The following is a 23,287-nucleotide window of genomic DNA, read 5'->3' as shown; positions in this document are numbered from 1 at the left end:
TTTTAAATAAAGATAATTTTGGGGAATTCCCTGGCAATCCTGGAGAATTCCCTGGACAGAAGAGCCTGGCAGGCTACAGTCCATGGGGTTGCAACAAATTGGACATGACTGAGCAACTAACACTTCACTTCACTGGCAATCCAGTGGTTAGGACTCTGCACTTTCACTGCTGGGTGCCAGGGTTTGTTTGATCCCTGTTCAGGGAATTAAGACCCCACAAGCTACACCACATATAATTTTTAATGTATTGACAGATTTATACTTTAAAGCTTATTAACAAAAGAATATTGTACAATATGGTGGGCCAACTGTGTCACGAGACATTAATATCTAAAAGAAATTAAATTTTATTCATTTAGATTAATGTTAAATATAATTAAAAGATGTTTTCTAAACTGATTTTTTGAAGCTTCATGTGAACTTTATAAAAGGTCACTTCAATTTAACAAATACTTCAGTGGAATAAACAGAATTTGACCTCTTCTACAAGAAATAGCCTTAAATACTACTATAAAGTTAACACCTACAAGTACCCTTTAGACATGTTTTCTCCATTCTTTAAAAATAAAAGGACAGGTCCTAAGTTCCAAGAAACTAAACTGATCGGTAATGTGGGTTTCATAACTGCAAATGGAGTACTTAATTAGGAAGATTATGATGCTATTTATAGAACCCTAAGTCTTAAAAATGTTCCTTCCAGGTCATGAGTTTCATTATTATTAATCCTAATCATACTTTACACTCCAATATCTGCTTTAACCAAATTAGAAATCAGAACCATAAATGAACTATAAAGTTATTCAATATTTATAACAACTTGCAATGCTAATAACACAAAGTTAATCTGAGTGAAGTGGCTATGGGCTGAAGATATAAAAAATAAAATTAAAGAATTAAGAATCTAACTCCTTATAACATTTCCTAGCATTTTAATTTCTTTAAAAAAACTAAGACATTCCTCCTCTGCACAGCGATACCTATTACATATCAGAGGAGCCTCAAAGGCACTCTTTACAATAAACACTGGAAGTCATACACATGCCCAATAAAATTCCTGAATTAAGTAATTTTATTCCACATTTAAAAGATTCAGTAAAGATTAGGAAGACTAAAGGCTCACAGAAGAAGAAAGGAAACTGGGAAAGCATAACTGGGATGAGAGGAGGGGAGGAGAATATGACAAGAAGAAACAGACAACAGTAAAGAAAAAAAATGTTGCAATCAAGAGACAGAGGACTGGCCTGCCTTTGAATATCACTCCAGCTACATCTTAGTTCTTGGTCTTCATCCACTGTCAACAGCCATTCTGGCTGCATTTCTGAACTGCGCTCTCATGGAGGTGATACATTCACCAGCCATCTTTAGGAAGGTAAATGATTAATTGCACTGTTTTCCCACTGCTGCAAGGACAATGAAAGGGAAAGTAAACTTGTGCACCTCATTTCATATCTAGTTGTAATTTTCCACACAACAATAAACAAACATATACTTTAAGTTTATAAGGCTGGTCTCTTTTTTGCTTTGGTGATTACCTCTGTCTGTGTGTGTTTGAGTGTGTGTGTGATGTCTGTGTGCTTTCATCAAGACAGTTATTATAAAAAGCCCAATCTCCAAATCATTATCAAATGGATAATACTTTCAATGTACATTAGATCTTCTAATCACACATATTTTAACAATATGGAATGCTTAAGTTTTTTTTCTGAATATTCCTTTTAATTATCCCTTTAAATTAAATTGATCTAATAAAACCATAAAGAAAAAGCAATGTGATTTAGAGTTCTGATTTCCAAATATGAAAATCACCAATAGGAAAATTAAATGTCTAATCTTATATGATTATCTCTAAAGCCTGCAAAGAAATTCTACTTTGAGATCTCCTACCCAAGATATGAGACAAGGTGATTTTGATACCAAAGGTCTAAAATAAAGGATCATGACAACGTTATTTCTTTGCTTTTGCAAATAATGAAAAAGAAGAGGGAAAGCACACTTTTGTGTTTTAATGCTGTTGAGTTTAGTTAAAGTCACTTCCAAAACACCTCAAGAAATGATTTTATAAACACAGTTCTAAAAAGGAAAAATACCAAGTTGGTGTTTTTGGAAAGTTGTGTAAAGAAGTTGAGAACAAAAATTACAGAGAAATTATTACAGGTATATTTCTTAACCCACCTGCTATCAGGTCATCAAGAGTGTCGGTAAGCGTCTGGGCTGGAGTTGCAACCATTAGTCCATCTGGTTCTTGCACTAACAGCCCCTGATCATGTCCAGTAATAGCAATCTGAGGCTGTCCTATAATCTGATGATTACCTGATACCTTCTGAAGTTCAAGAGAATTTGTCCCATTAGAACCTAATTCACCGGAAAAGTTACACTGTGGAGATGATAAAGGCTGGACTGGGACAAAATCAATTTGTTCTGCCGATGGTGGAGACTGTTGCTCATCATCAACATCATTATCTTTAAATAAGATTGTGTCAACCTGAGGTAACTCTGAAAAGTGATCCTCTGGGAGACTACCATCTCCTTCCCCTTCTGGGAAGACTCCTCTATGAGAGCACTGCTGGTGTAGAGATACTGTGTCTTTCTGACCTTTGGTTTCCAGATATTCTTTGGTAAATTGCTGCTGTGTTTTCATCTGCAACTGCCTTTCCACTTTCTGCAGTTCTTTCAGTATTTTCTTCTTCTTCTGGACTTGCTCTTCTCTGTTCTTTTTAAGTTCTTCTATCTTATCTTTGTTCAGAGGTTCACCTTGAATTAACTCCAATGATTTAAGCTGTGCTTTTTCAATAGCACTAATTCTTTGTCCCAGTTCATTCAGTTTTCCTTCAGTCTCCTCTACTATGCACTCCAAAGGCTGGTATGGGTGAAAAGGTGGCAGTACGTCCTGATCTGCTACCTGCAGGGAACTGGACTTCTGCTTGGATGTACCTAAGCACATGAAAAATGTTTGAAAATGTGCCATGCTAAAAAAAAAAAAAGAAGAAGAAAGAAAAAAAAAATCCCTGCCCTCCCCCCACCCCAACACCCCGCCACCCGAATCCTCCCTCCCAAACCCACATAACTAGCGCTGCAGACGAACGCTCAAAGATTCACACCAGTTGTAGCTAATGACGAGACTCTTCGATTTTACATAGCACAAGCAGGGATGTTGCCAATTCAAAAAAATGTGACTTTTTTAAATTTAAAAAATGCAATATTTAGGATTGGATGATTTTGGAAAACAAGACAGGGGTAGGGAGAAAAGGAAAATCAAAGAGGAAAGAATCTCAAAATTCTGCTTATTAAATTGGACTTTCTAAAGAACTTAAAATCTAAAGCAGAACCAAAATAATGTTGAGGGTATCATAAGTGTTAGCTTAACTGCCCAATTTTTCTTTTTACAATGTTAACTGTGTACATATAGATTACTGCAAGAAATTATAACTTGTAGATCAAAGTGGGGAAAAGTGTTTTTCAAATTAGCAAAATGTTTCTTTTATTATTTTAAAATATAGGTTGAAATTAATTAAGATATAACCTTCTTTTTTTTTTTAAGATATAACCTTCTAAATTGTTCATTAACTAAGTCAAACACTTCCATAAGTGTTTAAGTTCACTACCTGAACACTGTATTAAACTTATATTACAAAGGACAATTATTCTGAGTTTAAGTAAACACTTCACGTAAAAATCTATGAGAGAAACAATGAACATTACCTGGGAGAAAATCAGACTTCCCATACAGGAGTACTCATATTGGTAGTGTACATTAAAAATGAAATAATTATACATTTAAGTGAAGGTTTTCAGTCACACTTAAACTTATTCCCTAAAGTCAAAATAATATCAATATTAATAATCCTTACATGGACATAAAATGGAAGAAATATATAATAACCACTTTGAGGCCAGTTGAAGAATTGGGGCTATTCTACAGTAAAAAGGAACAAACTACTGATATATCCTACAACATGGATGAACCTTGAAAACATTATGCTAAGTGAAGAGTCCAGGCACAAAAGACCATATATTGTACAATCTATAGAGAAAAGGCAAATCTAGAGAGACAGCTAAGGACAATAGTGGTGCCTGGATTATAGTAGTGAGAATGCAGGCTGATCACAAAGAAGCATGAGAGATTTTTTTGGAGTGATGGATCCAAAACTAGATGGAGGTGATGATTACACAATTCTGTAAATTTATTAAAAGTCATTGGATTGTACATTTAAATGAGTGAATTTTATGGTATAAAAATGAAGCAATATTAAAGCTGTTTAAAAAAAGACTAGGTGAAAAATAGTTGTCTATTCTCAAGGATTGTGGTCAATATATATGAATAACATATGTAACTTCAGAGTTTTAAAAACTAGCTCATCCAATGCATTCAAAATGATTCCTAGGTCCAAAAGGAAAAAAAAAACAACAACAGTCCTTTAGATGTTTAATTGCTCTGAACTGCCAGAGAGTGACAAAACTACTGGACAAAAAAATCAGAGATTTAACTGCTTCTTTGTTAGAACTCAAAACTGTAGGTAGCTCAAATAACTGCAACATGCTATTATCATAAAAAGCCTGACAGATTTTCCCCTAGATACTGTCTTTAACAAGGTCTTACAACCACAGTTCCAAAATCACTATGATAATTACCCATATTCAATTTTCTATTTCTATCTGAGCAAAGTGGTGGGAAGAGACTTTATCCTTAAAGAGCAAAAGCTGTTAGCTTGTAAGATAATTTTCTACCTATTTCCTTAAGATTATATAGGAAACCATGGTTTGCTTTACTTGTACCTCATGACAATTAATGGTAGGAAAAAGGAGTTTAACTGCCACAGAATCTGCAAGCTCAGCAAGGAAATTTTCAGTTGTGTAACAAATTCAATGACATCAGCAGAGTAAATTCTTAAGTTCCACAAGCTCCTCCAACATTATTTTAAAACACCCTTGTACAGTTCCTATGTAATTTGTATTTAAGATTAAGAAAACTAGGTTAAGAGTTCAACACTAAGACTGGTAATTAATTATGACCACATTGGACATTCTCAGATTTAAAATCTTATATAAATAGTAAGATCCAAAATAAGACAAGAATTTTGAGAATAGTAACAGAAAGAAATGGCTCTAACTTGTTAAATAAAATACAAAGAGCAGAAGATTAAAAAGAGTAACTTATTTAACTGAAAATGAGACGAAAAGCCCAAAATTTAGGCAGCAGGAAAAGCAGAGGATGGTGAAATTAATGCACAAAAGGCAGTTCTTCTACAAATATCCAATGACTGAATATCAGTAACCACAGAAGTGTGTGATTGCCTAGATACACATCAAAGCATTAATAAAGCTATAACATCGTGAGTAAGTCAAGTTGGTGAAAAACAAATTATTCCTAGAAGCTGAAGCAACTCCTTCAATTTGAAGGAAAAGGAGAGAATGTTAAACAAGTGTCCTTTTAGCAACAAAGTTTTCAGTATGTAGGAAAGTGGCAGCTTAAGATGTCAGAATATAAAAGAACTCCTTCTTCCTCAAACATCTTGTACTGTCAGAGAGAAATAAATAAATCTATTCCTTTGGTAGCACTGAGTGATATCATAAATTAATATTTAGGAACATAGGTGAAGTTACCATCTATCTCTTTGGTGTGGTTTCTATCCTACTTCCTCAACTTTCACTTTTCCTCCATTAATTAAAAATGTTTCTAATAGGAAACTATGATACAGAGAGAGCTTGGAACGTGGCCTTTATTTTTTACTGTAAGTGAGAAAATGAGGTGGATATATACTTGTCAAATATTTGGTTTACTATAGAAATCAGTTTAATTCTATTAATCATTTTTGTGTCTAAACAATTAGTCCACTGGGAAACAGAAAAATAATGGCCAAAGGAAAATAATGAATGACATACAACTGGACCAAGGTTAAGCAAGTGTCCAAAAATAAGAGTATCTGTGTTATATGCCAACAGATTAAATCAACTGCTTTTACTATAAGCAGTTATATGTGAAAAGATATTATTAAATTTGGGCAAATGTAAATCCATACTGCCATGATTACTAATGGAAATCTACTAGAGAATATTACTAGTAAATTTTCCAGAGGAATATTCAACCTCATTTACTGTACATATACTTTTTCTATATAATTTTAATGCTTTGCTATTAAACTGAGAACTTTTTATGTTACCTACTCCAATAAACAACTCAGGGATATAAAGCAGTATGTTAACCTAATGCTTACTTTTCATGTATATTTTTGTTTTCAATCTTTTCCCTACAATTTAGAATACTACTTCTTAAGTTCTTAAACATCCTCTTTAAACACAATGTTACTCTGCTTAAAAATTCTTAATAATTTTCTTTTGCCTTCAAAATAATCTATATTCTTATCCTGGCATTTATTAATTTATTCAACAAATATTTAACAGCTAGTACAAGCAAGCCACAGTGGACCATACAAAGACGAGCAACATAAACCCTGCCCTCAAAGAGCTTACAGTCTAAAAGGGGAGATAAAAATGTACAAACTGAAGCATTGGCCGGTATGGAAATGCAATGGGGTGTAAAATATAGTAACCTTACAAATTGTTGGTGGGAGTGTAAACTGCTGTAGCATTCTAGAGAATGAATTCATAGTACTTTGTCAGATAAACATTATGCATTTCTATGACAGGCAATTCTGCTCCTGAGTTTATCCCAAAGAAATTCTCACACAGATCCATAAAGGGACTGTACCAGAATTTTCACCCTAGCATTGTCTGTGTTGGTGGGGAATGAGAAACAATCTGGGTACCCATCACTGAGAGAAAGGACAAGTGAAAAACAGGATATACAGGATAAACACTATGCTACAGGTAGAAACAATCTAGAGGCTGACATATGGATAGATCTTAAAAACAGTGTTGGGCTTCCCTGGTAGTCCAGTGTTTAAGAATCTGCCTTACAGCAAGGGACATGAGTTTGATCCCTGGTCCAGGAAGATCTCACATGCTGTGCGGCAACTAAGTCCATGCACCACAACTACCAAGCCCACATGTTGCAAGTACTGAAGTCTGCGCACCTTGAGCCTGTGCTCCTCAATAAAAGAAGCCACCTCAGTGAGAAGCCTGAACACTGTAAAGAAGATCCAGTACAGCAAAATATAAATAAATAAAAATAATATTGAAAAAATATTAAATGAAAAAAGTAAAAACCAAACAGGACATACAGCATAATATCACCTGCATAAATTCAAATATACATTAAGAAGTGAACATTTTATAAGAACTTGTAAGAACAAAAAAATCTACAAATTAAACACATTAGAAGGACTGCCTAAGGGGAAGCATGGGTGTGGAGAAGGATAAAAAGGAATAAAGTAAAACAAGATAGGAACCATGATGACATTAAGTATGATTAACTCAACCTTCCATACTTGAAGTTCCAAGGGGAAGTGAAGGTACAGGAGTTACCACAAACAGAAGGAAGATCCAATAAAGTACCATAGGAATTCAGAGAAAAGAAATGACTCCTCAAGAGGAATTGAGGTGCACACGAAAGAAGTGCATTTTTTATCTTGATATCATTTTAATGTTTTACAATAGATTAGTTAGTTCTAAGCTATACAACTACATGGAATCATCAGACTCACAACTTAGGATCTCAGTAGAATCAGTTACTACAAATAAATTACATGCAAGAAGTGGCTTCAGTCAACAAATTTCTTTACAAAATTAAATTTGGGTGGTGGTGGCCCCTGGGAACCAATGTTCCCTGATGGTCCAGTGATTAAGAATTTCCCTGTCAATGCAGGGAACATGGGTTTAATTCCTATTTGGGCAACTAAGCTTTGTGTATCACAAGAGAAGGCACTGCAATGAGAAGCCTGCACACCACCAACTAGAGAGGAGCTCCCATTCACCACAGCTAAAGAAACTCATGTGCAGCAATGAAGACTCAGTGCAGCCAAAAATAAATAAATAAATTTATTTAAAAATTAAATATGGAAAGACAAAGGTTTGATATTACTTATGTATCCTTTCCCAAGTGTACTCATAACTATAGATGATAAAGCTAAACAATGCTAGGAAACTGAGCATATCACTCTTACCCAGCTTCATTTTTTTTTTATAAAGGTGTTTCTGAGGCCTCTATCAATGTCATCTAGGATCTCAAATCTTTGAAAACTAACAATGGATAAGTGAAATTAGTTGCTTAAACCAGGAGACTATAGTCAAGATGGATGAAGCCTGGACAAATGGTACACATGAAAGAAGAATGTTTGAGTAGAATATATAAAAAAATACCTGGGTAAGACTTATGGGCATGAATATATTTTAAAAGGATGCAAATATGTATAAAGACTTCAGATAGGAGTAAAATGTTATAAACTTGAAAAGATGATTGCTAAGAAGAAAAGAGTCCTAGAGAATAAGAATCCTCTCTCCACCCCTAGCTACATATGCAATGCAGATATCTATGGACTTAGAAAAAACAAAAACAAAAGGATCAAACAGCAAACTCATCACTCAAAGGAACTTCTCCAGAGATATAAGTGAGAAATTTTAGGAAGAAAAATTAAGGAGAAAATAATATATCTTTAATAAATAAGATAGCTTTTCCTCTCCACACAGGTGTACTTTTACATCATCAATTTACTTTTCCTAATTTATAGTCATATAATATTCTATGGTGCACTCAAACACAATGCATTATTACACCTTCATCCTGCAAAAATAAATGTTGGGGTTGGCAATACCGCTTGGTATCTGGCAATAGCAAATGCCAATTACAAGTGTTAATTTTTCCTTCCCTAATAATTTTATAAAATGAAAGATTCTGTAAAAGGTAGGTTCAGTTTAATACTATTCAGTAAGTAATAAAACATCAAAGTGAAGAAAATAAGTAGATACTAAGTATAAGGAGATATTTCAGTAAGCAAAAATATGATTACCCACTTGAGCATCAACTTAGAAATCATGACCCAAACATTTCAGTTGACTTACATAGTAGATCTAAACTTAAAATGTTTTACTTCCTTTCTATACATACTGTGTCCTTCCTAGCTCATTTCTTGTTTATTCTGTGGCTCTGTGTCAATAAATATTTTTTCAATTATTTCTTACTTAGTACTGAATTTCCCTAGTCAAAGTTACTACAGTCCTCTATAGGATATAGTCAAACAAAAAAACAACAAAAAACTGAGGCTTTTAGGTTCAAATACTTTACTAAAGTCTATTAGCCAGTTAGGATCCTCAGATTCTTAACAAGTACATGCTTAATTTGCTTTCTATTTCTTGAGACTAAAAATAGCAGTCTTCATTTTCTGAAGTTAGAATAGCTCGGTAGCCAATGGAAAACTGCAAGAATTAGCTTAAGTCAGAGAGACTACAGGTTTTTTATTTTTGAAATTATTAGTTTAGAAATGAAGCAATCCTTGGTAAAGGCACTCAATACTCTAACATACTTACACACTTGATTATGATTTCAAACATCTAGAACTTGTCATATAATGAATGAAATATGCTTATAAGTTGGTTTTATCTGTAATAGTTTTTAATACTTTACATACTACCTATTTACTTCAGAGAACTCAGATATGAAAACCATACATGATTATCAAGTGAAGGTACTTTATATCTACAAATGAAAATATAGCAGAAAAACAACAGAGCTCATAAACTTGAGTCCTTTAAACAGTGTATCCTCCTCAATATTCCACTTGACTGTTATTCATATACTTTTTAATAGTTATTTGTCTATGTTCACATACTGACCGATGTTAATCCATTCAGTGAAATGGATTTCATGAAAGAAACTAAATATAATTCTTAAATTGACATTCAATGAATTGCATCAATGATACTAGGACTTGACTGACAGCAAACACATATTTTCATTCCTCATATTATAGTGTTATTTAAAGCATTGTGAAATGAAAAATGAATGCCTGATACATTTTTGCTACTTAAATATAATGAAGTGCTTGGTATATGCTTATTTTTGGCAGTGCCAGATGAAAACTACACCTAGAAGTATGTTACCATTTTAAAAAATCATTTTCCTAGTACTTCTGTCTTTTCTATTTTAAATGGTATAGAAGATGATTAGCATTTGTCAGAATTACCTACCTCAATTCTAGATATACAGTAACCATGTACCATGAAAGTATCTTTATGAATTCACACATTGGGTGATAAAAATGCCCATTTTAAAGAAAATAATTCAAGAACTAACCTTTTTGTACTCCTAAAACAGCAGGAGAGGTCTCCTGTAAAGTTCTGTCAGGTTCCTGAGGAGGTACAACCATGGCGAGTGTATGCATTGGCACACGTGGAACCTAAAAAATCAACTCAGAAAAAAATGACCTCAGACCAAAGAATAAAACAAAGGGCCAAAAATGAAACAGAGATCTTGTTTTAGATTTTCTTCATATACCAGCAAATGAAACAGAGATCTTGTTTTAGATTTTCTTCATAGACCACCAAATTAACTTTTGTTTCTTTAAAAGAAGAAGAGGGAAAGGAAGATGAAAAAGAAGGAGCAGCAGCATTGTTTACCAAGCAATAATTTCTGAGAATACTGATGGGGCAAATTCAGGCAATCTACACATAGTCCATGATTTAAACTAAATGGAATTAATATCACCCTCTTGTTAAGGAGACAGCCTTGCTGGTTTCAATTATAGCTAGAAGTAAAAGTAACATATTCAACTGACCAATTTACCCTTGTTCAAATTCTATAGGGTCAAAAGAAAAAAATCCAACACATTTCCCAAATTAGTGTATTTTAGCAGTTCTCAGGATACCATTGTAGAAAAGAACTTGAGACATCACTGAACTTTGTATACTTATTATACTCTCTACATTCTCTCTGTATTTTTAGGTAGGTTTAAAAATTAATGAACTTTTGGTGCATATATCACTCAGACTTTCCTGGTTGATAAGAGTAGCTATCTTTAGGATATCTCTAGAAAAGATATTTCCAGGATATCTTTTAAGAGTCCTTCGGACTACAAGATCAAACCAGTCAATCTTAAAGGAAATCAACCTTGAATATTCATTGGAAGGACTGCTGCTGAAGCCAAAAAGACTCTGGCCACCTGATGTGAAGAGCCGACTCATTGGAAAAGATCCTGGTGCTAGGAAAGAGTGAAGGCAAAAGGAGAAGCGGATGGCACAGGATAAGATGGTTAGATGGCGTCACCAACTCAATGAACGTAAGTTTGAGCAAACTCCAGGAGTTTGTGGAGGACAGAGGAGTCTGGCATGCTACAGCTCATGGGGTTGCAAAGAGTTGAACATGACTTAACAACTGAATAAAAACCAGGATAATTAACACTCTTGGGAGGTACTAAGGAAGAGCTTTCTCTTGGTTAACAACGCTAAAGACCTAGCTGAATAAAAGGACAACTTGGAATACTTATATGGTATTAAGTGTTCTTTTTTTTTTTAAACCAAACACTAGTTTCAATAAATAAAGACAATTTAAAAATTTCCATGTACTTTTCAAGAAAATTTCAAAAGAATTTAGGACAAGATTTATTCAAATTTTAAAAGAGAAATAAGCCCATTTTATCTAAGACTATTTTAAACAAAAATTTCCAATTTGAAGAATATTTATAAGTTTAAGTTCTATTTTATATTACCTGAGATTGATCTTGAGAAGGTGGGGTAAGCTGAGATACATCTGTGGTGGGAACTGACAGAACATTGTTTGGATAATCCAAAAGATAAGAAACAACATTAGTATGACCACCTTTTGCAGCTTCAATGAGCATTGTTGAGCCATCCTGAGAAAAATTGATATTGTAATTAATTGTCAATTTCTTTTAATAATATGATTACTAAACACATTTAGTTTCTTAGCTCATATAAAATCAAAACTTAAACAGTAATGAATATTAATAATATTAAGCACTAAATATCTGAAATATATTTTAATAATGATATATAATTTCCTTATTTTGAAGTAGAATACCTTGAGACGATGAGTAGGGTCAGCCCCATGAGCCAAGAGTAGCTCCACCACTGCCAGGTGACCTCCTGCACATGCCAGTGACACTACTGTATGATCATTATTGGCTGTAGCCCTATTCACATTAGCACCTTCAAAGAAAAATAAAAACCAATCTTAGCAAAGCCAGTTCACACAATATGATTTTTGAAACATTTCTGAAGTACAACATAGACATAAAAAAGTACAAAAATCATAGGTGTATAGTTTGAAATATTTCTTAAAGTGAACACACTTGTGTAACCAGCACCCAGATCAAGAAACAGATTATCCACATACTAGAAGCCCCATTTTGTGTACTCTTTCAGTCACTGCCCACCCCTCCAATGATAAGTACTATCCTGACTTCCAAACTGATTTTAGGTTTTGAACTTTATATGAATGAAATCATACAGTGAACTTTTTGTGCCTGGCTTCTTTCACTCAGTATATTTGTGATAGTCATCTATATTGTTGCAGTCCATTCATTCAATACCACTTTTAAGATGAAAAATCTAGATTAATATATATAGTTTAATATATATACGAGCACCAAATAATACCATTGTAGGTAACTCTTTAAAGACATTTTTGATCTACTTCTAAAATGCGGCAGTATAGCCAGGTCTCAAGGTAGAGAACTTTTGAAACAATATTTAAGAGAAATACAATTCTTCATATAGTGTATTTTAAGAGTTAGAAACCTGGATAGGAAGAGAAGACATAAGATCATCTGAATATATCGAATGGCAATTTAGTAAGTTGTTCAATAGCTCTGTACAATATAAAGAAAGTCTAAATGCAAAATCTTTTCTTAAGACTCTTTTTTTGGTAAATTTATTTTGATCCCCAGGAAAAACAGACTTTTATTTTTAGTTCAATTACCTTTTAAAATCCCAAATGGATCCAATTAGATAGTTAAGACTACAACAATGTTTGGTTTTCCTTCTTCCTTAATATCAGATTTATTTTATGAAAGAAAAATAAACCTATGGGAAACTATTATTTAATTTTCAAACTACCCAGCTGAACCTAATCCTGCTGCTGCTAAGTCGCTTCAGTTAAGTCCAACTCTGTGCGACCCCAGAGACAGCAGCCCACCAAACTTCCCCGCCCCTGGGATTCTCCAGGCAAGAACACTAGAGTGGGTTGCCATTTCCTTCTCTAAGGCATGAAAGTGAAAAGTGAAAGTGAAGTCGCTCAGTCGTGCCCAGCTCTTAGCAACCCCATGGACTGCAGCCTACCAGGCTCCTCTGTCCATGGATTTTCCAGGCAAGAGTACTGCAGTGAGGTGCCATTGCCTTCTCCAGAACCTAATCCTAACTTACATTAAAGTACATTTGGTGGGGCGGGCGGAAGTACATTTGGGAAAGGCAAGGTACACCAATAAACATCCTTACATTAACAACATGAGATTATTTTTAAAGTTGTTAATACGGCTGACTTAACCGGACCATAAACAATGGTAGTAGACTTTCTCCCCTCTATCCTTCCCTATTTCCAGCAGAACTGCCTTAAGTGCTGAACAATACTGTATCTACTATACATAGCTGGACATTTTACATTTGACTTTTCCAACTTATGGGGGTAAGTATATACTGTTTGGTTGATGAAAATTCAAACTTGAAACTAATAAAGATTCCAGCAAAGTACCTTATGAACTCTGCTTCCTAAGAATATACAGCAATAAAAGACTAGAATTCAATACTTAGACTACAGGTAAAGTAACTTTAACATAAATTGCAATAGTTTAGGAACTTTTTACAGAAGTTGCAGCTTCTTGAAAATTCTCATTTGTACTTTCTTTACCTTTGCTAATAAGAAACTGCACGGTACACAAATGACCAGCTCTTGCAGCTTTCATTAAAGGTGTTCTTCCACCTTCAGATTCATGTTCCTAAAGAAACATAAAATAATCCGTTAGTGCCAATTCATTAACCATCTATCTTAAACACTTAATAGCAATGACATAAGAAATAATGAAGATTTAATACTTAGTCAATGCAATCACTTATGCTACCTACCTCAATTCCTCGAAAATACAGGATTAATTTCAGTCCACACTAGTTGGTGTAACTTTCTAACAGCAAGTTCAGTTTTGCACACCAAACAGTAACCATTAAAAATTAGACTTATGTTTAGTTTGATCCCCAAAGAAAAATAACTGCATTTTTTTCCTAATACTGTTTCCCTAATTATTCATCTGAACTCTGAAAAAGGAACCTTAATTTTACAAGGTGATTATAAGGATCACATCATATCAGAAGCCAGTAAGAGTTGTATCAAAGGTGAGAAACCAGTCAAACACTGTGGTATTTCAGGAGTAAAGGGAAAGGAAAAAGAAAAACACAAATGAGCAGATTTTTTTAGAGTAAAATTAAATGCTTGAATAGTCAAAGGCAAAAGAAGCAGTCTTACAATAGCAGAAAGATTGTGTTCTTCCTAGGTAGTTTACCAGCAAGAAGAATGATAAAACAGCTTCCAACCATTCTTTATTAACTCTAAGGGCCCATGGACAGAGGAGCCTGAAGGGCTGCAGTCCATAGTGTCGCAAAGAGTTGGACATGACTGAGTGACTCTCTCACACACACACACACACACACACACACACAAAGAATGCATAACTATAGACAATGCCAAAATAATGTGGTTTTAGAACGGATTTTGAACTTAAATTCAAATGTAGATAAATGTAATATTCTGGCCATTAACTTCAAACAAAACAGAATACACATGAAGAGCTTACTCAGCAAAACATAGAAAGTCATGTCAATATACTATACACTGGAATTCTATCAGCTAAACACTGGAAAGAAATTGCTCCTTTAGCAACTGCTATTTACCCTCTGTCTCAAGGCCCTTTTCCTTAAGCTATCTCTTCCCTGTAACACTTGTTAGTTCCTTTTCATCCTTGATTGTTTCAAGTGTTATGTCCTCAAGGAAGATCATCCTGAACCTTCTTAACTAGATCAATTTTCCTAATATCAACTTATAAAGAGTTCTATGAATTGCTCCTTCATAAGTTCCAAACACATAATTGTTTAACTATTTAGCGTTACATGTCCACCACTAAAATGCAAGCTTCATAAGAACAGCAATCATGTCCATTTCTGCTTACCATTATATACCTAATATCTAAAACAATTAAGTACTTGAATACTGTTTACCAAGAAGGTACCTAAGCATAACTGACCTCTCAAATCCTCCCTCTCAAAGAAATGAAGCTTGAAGTTTAAATTTTCTACTAGGTAAATAAGAGAAAGAGAATTTAACAATAAATTAAAAGTAGTAGCTAAAATTAGGTTAAGAAATTGATTATCTGCATCAGATAATACATTATTACTAGATCATGGGTGGGCAACACTAATGTCATTTTTCCTTCTTTTTTTTGGTGGGGGGGAGCTTTCTTATCTCTTAAGCCTGGCAGTGACATCCATCAGTGCAACTAGATCCCATGAATAGTGGCAAAGACAAAAGATTCTGAAAGCCCTGTTTAGAATAAACTTTTAATTAACTGTTAATTCTGTACATTTAAAATATTCCCATAGCTGTTAAAAATAAGAAATCAAAGAGTATAATCCCAAGAGCCTCACCTCAATTTTGAAATTTCAAAATTCAACATACTAATAAAATTTTGGAAATAAAAGGTATTAAAAGCTGCTTATTTTAATTTCCTCCCTATAAATATACATTCATTCCTTTGGTTTTAAACAATTATGTTTGAGGAAACAGCTGGTAAGACAATGCTGCAAGTTTATAATGGATTTACATTTCTTGTCCTAAAATTAAAAATGTATATCCCACAACATATATCACTTGACCCAAAATATCTGATCACTAAATCCTTCTTTTAGGATAGGAATCAAATTTGTTTATATAGCTGACCCTTGAATAACATGGGGCTCAAACTGTGTGGGTCCATTTATATGTTGATAACTAAGTACTACACTACATGATCTGTGGTTGGCTGATCACAGGGATGCATAAACCAGAATTACATGGGTAAAGTTACATGCAAATTTTCCACTACACAGGTGGGCATCCCTAACCCCCATGTTGTTAGAAGGTCTGCTGGCTACTTAATGAATAGTACTACTATTCACTTATGAATGTTTGGTTTATTATTTCAGCCAATATTTGTTCAGTATCAATAACATTTTAGAAAAAAAAATCACGATTTTCCCCTGCATATACAAAATTACTTCTCAAGGCTACAAACTTACTTCTCAAGGCTACAAAGTTAGGTATTGTGCAGTTTAACTCTTCTTCCTCTACAAAGTTAGGTATTGTGCAGTTTAACTTTTCTTTCTCTTTTGAAGAAAACTGAAAAATAAAGGGACTATCTATTCTTTGAATATTTGGTAAAGCTCACCGATAAATCCTTCTGGGATGCTCTTACCTTTTCCGGAGATGGGTGGTTTTGAACTATTGACTCAATTTGTAAAATAGTTATTGTTTTATTGAGGTATGTGATTCTAGAATTTCCTTTTTTCGTGCTGCACATTGCAGCTTGCATGATCTTAGTTCATCAACCAAGGACTGAACCTGGGAACTCGGCAGTGAAAGTGCAGAGTCCTAACCACTGGATCACCAGGGAATTTCCTGGAATCATTTTTGATAATTTATATTTATAGGAAAAAAAATCAATGTTCATCTCATCTAAGTATTCAAATTCATACTGCCCTATAAATTTAGTCCTCTACTATATCAAAGTTTTAACTCCGTTTAAGTTTATACCATGTATCTGTGCCTTTTGCCCCTTTGAAAAAAGCTGGTCTTATTTTATCTACTTCAGAATTTTTTAAAAATCAGCTTTTATTTTGCTGTTTACCCCTATTTTTTAAACTCTTTTTTCGTTTACTACTCAATATTAACTTTTTTAACCTTATATCCTTCCTTCTTTGTGCTGTTGTTCTTTGAGTAGTTTCACTTCCTTTCATTATAGACATACACACACACACACAATTTTCCTTCTAGGGACCACTTTAGCTGTATCCTCTCTCCCAAGTTTTAATGTGTAGTTTTGGTGATAACAACTATTTTGTAGTTTTTACTGTGATTGCCTTTTAAACTCATGAATTATGTAAAAGTATTTTTCCTCATTTTCTAATTGTATGGGATTATTTTTTTTAAGTTTTATTGTCAATTTGTGATTTTAAAACTACAAAAGATCAGAGAATGTAGTTCATAGGATGAAGAAGTTTGTTTTAAAAACTTTTTTTGTGGCCTATCATGTATCATTTTTATGCATATTGAATGCACTGGAAAATATATTCCATATTTATTGGAAACAAAATTATAGCTCTCTATAAGGACAAACTTGATTTTTCTATTCTTAGCAATTGTTTTATCTGTCAGTTTCATGGAGAAGTGTGGGGAAAAAATCCTATGAGCAGAAATGTAGAACTAATTTTCTTGTAACTATAATTTCCTGTTTTAGTTGGAGGGTAGATGTTAGATACTGATAAGTGACTGTTATACTAATGGGAGGAGCATTTATTTATCTCTAAAAATAATTTTGGCTTAAAATTCCATTTTGTTTGATATTAATATTGTCTTACATAACGTTTTCCATTATTTTGTCAATCTTTCCCTGTCATTTTGCTTTTAGTTCTTTCTCCTGAAAACAGAATTCGCTAGATTTTGATTCTGAACCTAATTCAAAATTCTCTGTTCTTTTAACAAATGAGTTGGATAAGGTTTGTATTTGTTCTGATTAATAATATATTTTTCTTAAAAAAAAAAAAAAGATTCTTTAAAGTTACTCAATACCTGATTATTCTCTCCTGAACAACACAAGAATTCTAACACGGCTTTTGAACTTTCTAACATATCCTGCTGAATTACATACTATTTCTGTCTAGATTTTAGCACTACTTTGTTTTTAAGCATAAAAATTTAGGTTTTATACTCACAGATTTGTATTTATTGTTTACCAGCTTTTGTGCTTACCAAAGCTTCTTGCATCCCACACCTTCCTTTGGGGTTCTTTTTTCTTCTTATTGATGTACGTATATTTTAGTAGTTCTTTGGCAAGGGTCTGAGGTGGTAAACTCTTTTATTCTTTGTGGATCTGAAAATATCTACATCTGAAAATATAAGTATGTCTTCTTTGGAATGCTAGCAGAGTACAGAATTCTGTATCATTTTATTATCTTCTGATATTTTGAGGATATTATCCTCTGTTGTTTTTTGTAGTTATTATTGTTGATAAGAATCTATTGTCAAAAATGTAACTGTTCTTCCTTTGAGAATAATTCATTTTTCCTATAATGGCTTTTAAGATTTTTTTCTTTATCCTTAAAATTCTACAGTTTCATTTGTTCTTCTTAGTGATTTTTTCAACCAAGGATTCCTGTCAGCCTTCAGTTCTAGAAAATTCTCCATCAGTATCTCTTCAAGCATTTCTTAGTGATTTTTTTCAAAGACTCAGGTCAGGTTTCAATTCTAGAAAATTCTCCATCATTATCTCTTCAAGCATTGCCTTTGCTTGTTGTTTCTATTTTCTCCTTCAGCAACGTCAAATATATATATGGTAGAGCCTATTTCCTTTCTCTCAATTTCTTTTATATTTTCCATCTATTTTTGTGCTCTATTGTATTTATTTATCATTTGATTAATTCCTTATTCAACTGTCCAACATACTGTTTACCCTATACATTTTTTAACATAAATGTATTTATTTTAATTGGAGGCTAATTACTTTACAATATTGTATTGGTTTTGCCATACATCAACATGAATCCATATCCTATACATTTTTATTTCCAAAAATTTTTTTACCTGAAAGTTTAAGTATTTCATATCTACTTGACCTTAATTCATAATTATCAGCTCCTGTTTCACTGCCTCTCATTATTTTATGGCTATTGTTCATAGTTTAAGCATGTTTAAAATCTCTGATTAAAGTCTTTTATTTCAATTTTCTTGGGCCTATATTCTCCCAGTTTGCTGTCTGTTTGCTTGCATTTTGACTATCTCTCTTGATGTAGACTTGCTCCTGAGCTTTGTAATTTTTCTTATTTGAAAAAGTTCATTTTGCATGGGAGTTGGTTTTTTTTTCCTTTTATTTCCATTTATAAACTTATCCCTTCTCATCAGATGGTCTGAAAGTTACCTTAGTCTGGTCCGTTTCAGAAGTAGACCTTTACCTGGCAACTTAAGCTTCTTATCCCATGAAGTTATTTCTGTTCTTCTTTCTTCTCACTATATCAAATAATGATGTCCTCCAAGTTCTTAGCTACACTGCTGTCTTTGCCTCTTCCCTCTATGAAGAACAATCTGCTAATTTCTAACGCTAATCCTGGGCAGTTGCTTTGAGTTTTTTTCCCACCCTGCTTCACAAGCTGGGCAATAATATATAAGGTACCAGTTTCATGCTTCAATCAAGTAGACTAAATCTACTGGCCTGCTCTGTGAGATACATTCAGTTCTTATTCCCTTAAAGAAGATGAAATTCAAGCCCCCAGTGCCCAACTTTTTAGGTTAGTTCTCCTTAGGCCTATAGCTTCAACTGTAGATCCAGAGTCCATTTTTAGTCCACAGTCCTTTAACCTTGTATCTGAGTATAGCTACATATTTTTAGTTTAGTTTGTTTCTCTCCCATATTTTATTTACTGTATCTATGTACTTGACACAGAACAGAGAGGTTTCAAAATATATTAAGAGACTTTACCCTCTTGAAATGAAGTCATTTGTTACTTGTATTTAAACAAATTTGAGGCAGGATTAATTCAACATACAATAACCTAGAAGGAAAGAACTTGGCCTTAAAAAAAAAAATTATAAGGAGTTTTGTGTATTGCACAGATAGTTTAGAGATCAAGAAAAAATTGATAAAAGTTTTCTAGCTTTAAGTAGTAAAATCTTAAAATATGTATATGTTATTCCTTAGTGAAAAGTTATTTAAAAACTGGGAGGTCCTGTTTAGTTTATTAAGGTAAACTAACCACTAATAGTTAAAATATATTGATAAGTAGATAATTAGAACTTACAAGTCTGCTACACTTTTGTTCATAAAAAATGTACTGCAAAGTTCTGGTTCTGATACATAAATACTATGAGAAAAAAGGTACAAGTTTTTTCTACTTGGCTTTAGATAACAAAAATTTTAGATTAAGGTTTTTTTTTTTTCTCTAAAATAAGTCAATTTCCTTAAAAACCACAGTCCGGGGCACCCAAAGTATTTGTTGAAGATTGTCACTCTATCACAGAGACAGTGCTTCTTGGAGTTGAAGGTGGACAATGTCTTAGGGTAAGGACCAGAATCAGAGAGGAGGAAAAGGAGACTGTTTTCTACTATATCTGTACTAAAGGATTCTTACATCTCCCTTAGTGAATATGCTCTTCCAACCCATTACTCTGTATATTAATCATTACCTTAGCAATTTGTTACTGATCAGATTCACATCCCTCAATAGAACTGAGATGGAGAAAGATTAAGAGGCACCATATTAGGGTTTGTATTTAGCTCAGTTTCTAAAAACAAGTAACAAAGACAAAAACCAAGTTCATTCAGTTTGGATGAAGGAAGGATGATAATAAAGCAAAGATGAGAACAGAACTCAACAATGATGCAGAATAATCTACAGACTCTACAGTACAGACAGCAGTTTTTCAAAGTATGGAATATAAAGGACTTAATCAGAATCTCCTGGTATATCATCTAAAGTGCAGACTCCCCATTTCAGAGCTGCTGAATCTGAACCTCTAAAAGGAGGGCTGCAAACCTATTTTTTAAAATTATCCTCCAATAAATAATAATAATAAAAATCCCAAGTCTTAAGACTTACAGCTAGAGAGAGATTTATAATCACATTTCCTTTAACAAATCCAGGGAGAAAGAAATAACTTTATGTGAACTAATGCTCAGTTTTACATTCTTGACAGGAGCCAGTTACTACATAAACTGAGCAAAAGTTTACATTTTCACATAATATTTTGTGAAAGAATTTATTTACTCTATTCCAAATAGAATGAATATATAACAACTTCTTGTTCCAAAAGCCAATAAAGGTGATCCTTAACAAGCATTATGATTAAAAGTGGCTTAATACTGAAAAATTTATTTTAGATGGCCTAAATTAATTGTGATGCAATCACAACTTACTCTTAATTTAAAAATGAAGTACTGCTCCTGAGTGTAAACAAATCTCCCTGAATTATAATGGATATTAAATTTGCTTGACTTTTAAAACCATTAGGGCAAAAATTCCACATATTTTTTTTCAAAAGAATAGAAATGCTTGTTTATAAACAATTTCAGAATGAGGCTACATGAGAGGACATTAAGAAAATTTTAATTTTACAGAAATGAGGGCATCAGCTAGTAAATGTGTCACTATTTTTTGTTGTTGTTGTTTGAGGATTATATAAAAAATAATCCACTGTATCACTCTAAATCTGAGTTTCAGACTTTTGTTGAACAAAGTTGAATACAAAGGGCTTTATGACTGAGGGGTATCTTAACTCTCTCAATAAAGGAAAATGCAAAAGAACTATCTGAATAGGAAAAACTATTTTCACCTAAGAGGTTTTTTAGGAATACCACATAAATGAATACTAAGGAAGCAAACTACTAGTAATATAAATCTCTTTTTATTGGAACTTCATAATCTTTTTCAATCAAAGAGTATTTCCTTTGTCACCCAGCAGGGTCCTGGAACTTCTTTGCTGGAATTCAGATATCCAGAGTTCTGGTTACCTACATCATCTATTCTTTATGTAGTAGCTTACAAGCATCAAAGGCCACCCTCACCTGATGCTTGGCCGGATCTATGCCCTCCAAAATAGTCTTCATGTCCTCCTGCTTGTCCTGTGAAAGGAAAAAGAAGAACTCACGGATCTAATTCCAAAAATGAAAATCACATTTGGCCATGAAGACCTTGTGACTGGTACTTCAGGTGCTGGGCTTTGTTAACTCAGAATCTTCAACTAAAAAGATTCCCATCTGTAGAGACCATAATCTCATGAACAGAGTATTATTTCTTTAAGAGCATGATAATATGGTCTCTACCAATATAATTTCAACATAAACCTTAACAAATGCAGACATAATTCTGCTAAATGTTTAGAACTCATGCCTTTGTCTCCAAATACAACTGAAACTACAGGAAAAAAAAGAGCAGTATCTTAATATCTAACCAAGGGAAATAATTAAATTGAAAGATCTGTGAATATCAGAAACTGAGAGAAAAAGTAGGGAAAGTATTGTAAGATGATTAAACAGTTCTGTAGTACCTTCTCCTCCCATTATAAATGCAGTTAGCGCTCACACTTCAACTAAAACAGGAGACTTGAAAGAACCTGAGAGATGGAATATCTGTATTTTCTCTAGATCTTAGACTCTAGATAGGAAGAAAGTTCTTGCAGATGAGACAGGAAGATAGCTGAAGAAACAGCAAGGAGCGCTGCAATCACTGACCAGGGTCAACTATATCTCCAAATAAAAGAGATGTGGCCTAGAGAAATCTTCACTCTAAGTCACTCCTACCTCCTACCCTGGAAGATGTGCTTACCTAAGAAGGTGCATGCTCCTATGGCAAAGATTTAGTGAGAAAATATTATGAGACAACTATATGATATGAAGAAGTTGACTGTTAAAGCTCACTTGTTCTTCCTTTCTTATCCGCATATGAGTTTCAACAAAAACAAGTCCCATTCAAATATGAATAGATAAGCACAAAGTATCCAACACAGAACATATTAAGAAGTTCCTATAAAAAATAGAAAGAAAATTTAAGCCAAATATCCCCTTATACTTTCAAAAAATTAAAGGGAATAGAAATGCTTTAAATAGTGGAACAAAGTGATATAACAGCAAGAGGAAATTTAAAAGTGAGCTGGAAGAGCAGAAAAAACTAAGTAATGAGGAAACCATGAAAACCACATTAAAAGCAGCAACAACTTTACAGGAAAAATAGGGCCCTGATGGATGATCCCTATCAAGAAAGAAAACAGAGGGGAAAAAAAAAAAAGAAGTGAAAAGAATTAGACATAAAGATAATACAAATAAGGGAGATTCAATATATGGATAATAAATGTCCCAGGAGAAAAAAGAATAGAAAAAGAAGTGTTCAAGGTTGAACTAGAAGAAAACTGGAGAAGGATAAGGAGGAGAAAGAAAAGGAGAAAGGAAATAGGATGAACTAAAATCTTCAAATAGAAAGCATTCATGGTTTTCCAGGAAAAACTATTATAAAATAATACACACCAGGATACATCCTGGATAAATCATAAAGGTTTAATATAATGAAAGAATCTTATGATAATCCAGGCAGAAAAGAAGTCGCTTACATGCACTTACATACACTGGGGAATATTCTAGTAGGCTTTTGCAATATT

The 23,287-nt window shown here is 33.4% G+C and overlaps 1 protein-coding gene across 8 annotated transcripts in view; it reads right to left on the bottom strand.

Annotated features, from left to right (window-relative positions):
- ANKHD1 (ankyrin repeat and KH domain containing 1) overlaps positions 1-23,287 on the bottom strand; it is a 109,555-nt gene that overhangs the window by 29,246 nt on the left and 57,022 nt on the right. For 3 of the 8 annotated variants that reach the window (XM_060415840.1, XM_012178613.4, XM_027970311.2), the window contains exons 11-16: positions 21,702-21,758; positions 13,754-13,841; positions 11,930-12,057; positions 11,598-11,741; positions 10,187-10,289; positions 2,173-2,931 (exon numbers count right to left, since the gene is read on the bottom strand). In XM_060415840.1, the coding sequence (XP_060271823.1) occupies positions 2,173-2,931; positions 10,187-10,289; positions 11,598-11,741; positions 11,930-12,057; positions 13,754-13,841; positions 21,702-21,758 (1,279 nt within the window). Of the gene's footprint in view, positions 1-2,172; positions 2,932-10,186; positions 10,290-11,597; positions 11,742-11,929; positions 12,058-13,753; positions 13,842-15,316; positions 21,759-23,287 lie in introns of those variants that run through there. The other 5 variants (XM_027970312.2, XM_012178614.4, XM_060415842.1 and 2 more) reach the window with 4 other exon arrangements.

The sequence above is a fragment of the Ovis aries genome, chromosome 5 (assembly GCF_016772045.2).
Source record: "Ovis aries strain OAR_USU_Benz2616 breed Rambouillet chromosome 5, ARS-UI_Ramb_v3.0, whole genome shotgun sequence".
Taxonomy (NCBI): domain Eukaryota; kingdom Metazoa; phylum Chordata; class Mammalia; order Artiodactyla; family Bovidae; genus Ovis; species Ovis aries.
This window is presented reverse-complemented; position numbering and strand designations above follow the sequence as displayed.